General features: G+C 48.5%; 1 protein-coding gene across 3 annotated transcripts in view; it reads right to left on the reverse strand.

Annotated features, from left to right (window-relative positions):
• The window catches only part of Scg5 (secretogranin V), a 45,839-nt gene extending 40,828 nt beyond the window's left edge, over positions 1–5,011 (reverse strand). The window contains exons 1-2 of one of the 3 annotated variants that reach the window (XM_075961732.1): positions 4,903–5,011; positions 3,086–3,318 (exon numbers count right to left, since the gene is read on the reverse strand). In XM_075961732.1, coding sequence (XP_075817847.1) covers positions 3,086–3,311 — 226 coding nt within the window. In that variant the 5' untranslated portion in view covers positions 3,312–3,318; positions 4,903–5,011. Of the gene's footprint in view, positions 1–3,085; positions 3,319–4,835 lie in introns of all 3 variants that reach the window. The other 2 variants (XM_075961731.1, XM_075961733.1) reach the window with 2 other exon arrangements.
• Between the last annotated feature and the right edge of the window lie 1,269 nt (positions 5,012–6,280).

Consider the following 6,280-nt stretch of genomic DNA (forward strand, 5'->3'; position numbering starts at 1 on the left):
TTAGTAAAACAGTTTGTGGTTGTTTTGGTTTTTATTTTTAACCCGCGGCTCTCAGTATTCTGGGAGCTACACTATCTGTCCTGGTTTGATCCACCCCAATTCACTGAGACTGTCAGTGAGCAGAGGCATCCCCTGCTCCTCAAAGGCCTCCACCTTCGCAAACGGCTCTCCGGGTCTGTCCTTGGGACAGCCGCTAGCTGTCCTTGCTTCTGAGGGCAAAATGGGGTGGGAACCCAGGAGAGGCTCAAGGTCATCCTTGGGAGGTATTCAAGGCCAGGGTGGGCTATATGAAATCCTGTCTTAAACACCCAACAAAGACTGACAAACCAGCAAAGCCTACAAGCTGCTGCTAATCACAGAGAGGAGGCGTCTTGTGGTCCTCTTGATAACAGCTCTCGTGACGGCACCTGAAGGGACCCTATTTCATGCACAAGACATCCCGTTGCAGAGAAGTTACAGAGAGCACACACAGCAAGGAAGGAGTGTGGACGCAGCACAGACTCTGTTTCCTTGCCATCGAAGCTCATGCTAGCTATTCTATGCATAGGGCCACTTCCTGGCTGTCTCTACTCTGTCCTCTTGTCTTGCTTTTGACCAAGATTCTATACATTTCAAGATGCTCCTACTCTGCTGTTTTTAAGGTACTTGCCAAGAAGTACTTAAGCTAAATAGAAACAAAAAAAATAAATACCTTGTTAGAAGATGACACCACCAGTAAGTGCTGGAGTTAGCATTTCATCCAGGGAGCTTCTGTAATGGCGTTTACTAATAACAACCACATGAAATAGGTATTGAAATTTACACAAGAATACAGGTACTGTATATGTTCTGTATTAAAAATTGGGGGGGGGGGGCACCTTTAACTGATTCTTTCCGAGGCGGCTAGAGAACAGAAGGAGATATTCCACATGGCACGAGTAACTCTCTGAGCACACAATACAGACAGATGGGTGAGCTGAAACAATGATATGGTCACATGAATAAGAATCAGGCCATCCAACTAAATAAAGCCCTGGAGAGACTGGGAACAAGCTCAGGAGTTGCATCAAGTTTCTTTTCTCTCACCATCTTTGGACTATTTCCCGTCAGTTTCACCTCAGCTAGAAAAGGTGGAATTCTAAAATGGCTTCAAGATTCCTATCTGCTGAGCGCACAGGAGTCTCTGCCTTTGCACGTGGTAGAGACTGGAGCCAACTGGGCTATCTTCTCAGATATAACAAAGGTGTTGGGAAAGCCACTCCAATGGTTCTGTTGCTTTGTCCTTGTCAGACTAAAGGTGCTTCTCGTGGAGAAGTAAAATGGTATAAAGAACGTTCTTGTTCCAGATATTGTGTTCGTGGTGAGACAGCACACTGCCCAAGCGTGGCCCCTCAGAGCCGAAAGGGGCCCAGGTGACAGCCATCAAGCAAAAGGGACCTTAGGTTGACAATTGCATGGGAACAAAGTCTGCCGATCGTCCTCATGAGCTGAAAGGCTCCCACGCCAGCTTGGTTGCATTGCTGGTCAACACCTGACTTCACCTTGGTGTGACTCCGAACGGAGTGAGACAGCCATGCTGTGACTGACCAGGGAGACAAGGAGCGTCTGTTAAGCGGCTAGTGCTGTGGTAATTCATTGCAGAGCAGGAGGAACACATCAACAGTCGTCCCTTAGGGAAGAGTTGACTTGGCTAGGACACGTCATTACCTTCGCTAGGATGTGTCATTACCTCAATGATGATGGGCACGCATTAACTCCGACTTATTGCAACCCATGCTCCTTCATTCCTCCCTGTGGATTTCCTACGCAAACATTACTTCTGAGAAGCATTTCATTAGAGGCTACCCCCCCCACCCCCGCCATACACACACACACACACATACACACACACACCATTCCTGACCAGTCTCCTCTCTTTGTTCCATGGAAGCAGTGTGTATCAGGATACATTGGAGTGACTTTTTGTTGCTTCCCTTCTCCCAGTTAGCCTGGGTCATTTAGGGTAGAGCTGCCCCGGAGTCCCGCACAACGGCAGACACGTAGAGGATAACACGTAATTGCATACTGAATGGATAAAATGAGGCCCTGCATAGACGAGGCTTATGGTAGCAGGAAGGACCCTCTCCATGACAACAGCAGAGTGATAAACCATGCACGTCACGGGTGGAGAAAGGGCAGATACTTACCCTCTCAAAAACAGAGCATTAAACAAACAGGAACAGGTGGCGGTGCCAGGAAGGGTTTAGCGTCTCCGCAAAAGAATAAATGGCAAGGGGTTCTCTCTGATGTATTTTGCTACAAGTCATTTGCTACAGTTGCATGCTTCAGATTCAAATTATTTGAGTTAATCTACTCCTGAAATCAAATGTCAACCAAAATACACAGCAATTTCAATGGCTCAGAGTGCCATCAAGACAGACATGGGACCTGTGTATCAACACTATCGGCAGCATTCATGGACCTCTGGAGCAGGCAGCACTGTAAGCTAATCACAGCGGGGGAAATCATGCCCCGTATATCCGTCAGAAGCAGCACGTGCCAGGTGTATCTTTTGAGAGACTCCAAAGAGAGAATTCATACTTTTCTCTGACATCCCTTGCCCACTCCCAAGAGGAAGACTCTTTTGATATATAAGTAAACAGCAAACAAAGGAGACGCAGCTTTCAATTCCAAGTTTTCTAAGAACATGGCCAGGAACTTGGGAAACTGGAAAAACTCCCAAGAGAGGTAGTCTCGCCATCCTCATGGATGTGTTATGTAGGTATCACTGTGCAGAACACGAAGGGAGGGAGGGAGGGCCGGGAATAGCCCCCAGAGTGCTGACTTAGGAAGTGGCCCACAGCCCCAGCTTCCCTCCTCAGCTTCTCAGAAAGTTACAGCCCCACCCCCAATCTTAGCACCTGGGAGGTAAAGGCAAGAGAATCAGAAGCACAAGGTCATCCTTGGTTACAGAGGGAGTACGCGGTGAGCCTGGTCTACAGGAGACTGCCAAAAACAACCACAGCAACAACAACAAAACAACCCTCATTGACAAAATAAAAAAAAAAATGGAGATGGTAGCCTCAGAAATAGAACGGAAACATCGTCAGTTAGGAACAGTGCATACCTTCGATGCTCTGGGGCCCAACAAGATTCGTGGCCTGGTGAGCAGGGTATTCCACACGTGGCCTGGCAATGCCCAGCTGCTCCATAACGCCATGGAGCAGTCTCTGGATGTCTGTTTCCGAGACCCGATCAGGGGTCCGTGGGCTATAAGCCAATGCTGGATTCCAGTCGCACATCAACCAAAACAAAAGACCAGAGAGCAGGACACAGACCATCCTGGAGGCCATATTTAACCTGCGGAAGAAAAGACCAAGTTTATAACGTGGCCCACACTGGCACCTGGAATAACAGGACTGCAGCGATAGAATTATGAATCACAAGTTGAGGTTGAAGGAGAACCTTGAAAGGAGAGAGCGATGAAAAATTCCTAGAGGTTTCCTTTTGTGTCAAGTGTCCAAGCCAGGGAGGAAACCACTGTGGGCAAGGAGTAAAGAAACCGAAGGTCTGGAGTAAGCAAGTCCCTCTAACTTACTACCTGAGAAGTCTAAGCTGGGCTATGGTTCGCACACCTGTGGTCTGTGATCCTTGCCATCTAAGCCCTTCCAGTTTTGAGAAAAGGAGAGAGGTATTTTAAGTTTTCCCAGTTAAAAGGAAGAAAGGAGTAATGAGAAGGATTTATGAGATTCAAGCAGTAAACATACACACACACCACGGAAAGTTCTGGAGTGGCGGCAGAGGGTGTTTTAACTCAGCAGACAAGCAACACAATAAGAGCCTGAGAAGTACTGGGCAGCTCAGATCCTGTCCTGCCATGTTGGAGGCAAGGTGAAAGACACTTGCTTCCCTGTGTACCATCTAGGTGACCTTGGGCAAGTACCCCAGCCACCTCTTGCGCAGAATGAGAATAGGAACAATCTGTCTTATAGTTATTGTTAAGATAAAGATCGAAAATCGCTGGGCGGTGGTGACGCACGCCTTTAACCCCAAGCACTCTGGAGGCAGAGGCAGGTGGATCTCTGTAAATTTGAGGCCAGCCTGGTCTACAAGAGCTAGTTCCAGGACAGGCTCCAAAGCTACAGAGAAACCCTGTCTCGAAAAACAAGAACAACAACAACCTCATGTAAAGGAACGTGGACAACGACAGGTACACAGTGCGCCTCCTGCGTTTCTATTCCAATGCTGGTTACATCGGTTCACAGGTCTAGAAGCTGAGATCTCCGGAGGCGGCAGGGAGGAGGGGGAAGAGAGTGAAATGGTGGGGGGCTGGGAATATGTGTGGGTTGTCAACCTTTTCTACATGTTGGTGTCCACGGATATGCCTGCAGAGCAAGGAAACAGTATTTACACAGCGTCTCTGGAAGCTGCTTGTTTCGAATGGCAGCAGCCAGATAAAGCCTTTTGAGCATTCGCAGTGGTGGTAGGGATTGAAACAGTGGGGGACAAGCCAAGCACGGTTCCTAAAACTGAAATATTCATTTCATTCAATGTCGTTATTCCAGCAGCTAAAGGCCTTTCCTAGCCTTGCTCCTCAAAGAGCGGAGGACAGCTGTTTTCACCGCACAATCTGGTTGTGATGTAAGGGCCGGATGCAGGCACCGGGCTCCATTATCTCCATCTTTTCTCATGAACTCCGAATGAAGGATGTTTTCTTTAGTGGTCAGCCAACTGATGAACTACCCATTCGCCGCTCTCGGAACGCTCGCCCCCCCCCCCCGCCCCTTATTTATAGCCAACCCCTATAATCCCCGCACCCATCCTTTGTCTGACCCCAGCTCCAAGTTCAAGGATTTCTGGAGGGCATCCTCCCCTACCTTAGGAAGCCAAGTACTCCCGTGTTCTGCAGGCTGTCTAGGCTGGCCGGTTCACTGCGGAACTCACCCTAGGGCCTCGGGAGAGCTGGTTGCGATCTGGCCCAAAGCAAGGAGCTGACGAGCTGGATAGCTCCTGCGTCAGCTCCCTCAGCATCCTAGCTCCACCCAGTCCCCGCCCCCAGCAGGTGGAAGAGGCCTTTCCAGAGTTCCGGAAAGGCTCTACAGAAGCTAGCTTCTCCGGCCCGGAGCGATTCCGACCCCAGGCGTTCTGCGTGCCTCTGACAGAGATTTCTCGAATGCCCCCTTTCTGCATCAAGCCCTACGAGTTCCAGTCTCAAGCAGTCACCTAACTGCAGACCACCGCTAGGTAGCACACCTTAATTTTGCCATCTTCTAGATTTTTAAATCAGCATGCAAACAGGCTTCTTGTTGGCATTTTCATACACCTCTTTTCTGGTATCTTGTTCTTATCCCCCCACTTTCCTCTTTCATAGTCCAATCTAGTTTCCTGACCTCACTCACGCAGGCAGGAAGAAAACCCAGCTATGAGAGCGTGGTGCGTTGTCCAGAATGTGGCAATGGCAGAATCCAGGTCCTAAGGGTGACAGTAAGGCCTCTACTACACCTTTCTTTAACCGTCCCCTCCCCGCAGGGGACCTGGAGGTTCTGAGAGCTCTAAGCATTGCTTCTAAAGTGCGCAGAGATAAACCGTATTTCCAGAACATGCAGAACTCGCCCAAGCAGACCTGGGGCCAGTGATGGGAGCCAGGGTCTGATGGGATTCCTAAGCCTGAAAGAAACCGAGTAGACGCCACAAGGCTCAGCAAACTACTAGGAATAAGTACTCTAGGGAAACTTCTGGAAAAGTAAGTTCCGTGATGAGGGGAGAATTCAGCTCCTACTGCAGCTAGGAGCATCAAATCTATTAGCATTTTAATGCAATGGATGGAGGCTGGGAGACCACTTTCTGAGTAAAGTCAGGCATCCTTCCCAATGTTTTTCCTTCCCTGAATGCTTTTTTTTTCAGTCAACATGACAAATAGTCTGCTGCCTGCAGGCTCAACGCTTATGATGGCATACAGTATTTATTACTAATGAGTACTGTCAATTCTCAAGTTTCCTTCAACATTGTTTAGTTATATTCAATTGAAGACTGGAAAAATGGATTACTGCGCGTTGCTGGCTGTGTAGTTGCCCGGAACATACCAAGAGTGTCTATGCTTCACACTGCATTGTAATTTAGAGACGGGGTCTTTAAGCCTTTATTCTGATGACAAAATGCTGAGGTAAAGGAAAAATATTCCTCTTGGCACATAGCTTTTGACATGATCATTGGCTCTTCTGGTTTGTGAACACCCAGTGAGTCAGGACACCATGGTGGGAGCACACGGAGTCAGGACAGCAGGACACATGCTCAAAAGCACACCCCTAAGAACCTACTTCCT

The sequence above is a fragment of the Microtus pennsylvanicus genome, chromosome 2, assembly GCF_037038515.1.
Source record: "Microtus pennsylvanicus isolate mMicPen1 chromosome 2, mMicPen1.hap1, whole genome shotgun sequence".
Taxonomy (NCBI): domain Eukaryota; kingdom Metazoa; phylum Chordata; class Mammalia; order Rodentia; family Cricetidae; genus Microtus; species Microtus pennsylvanicus.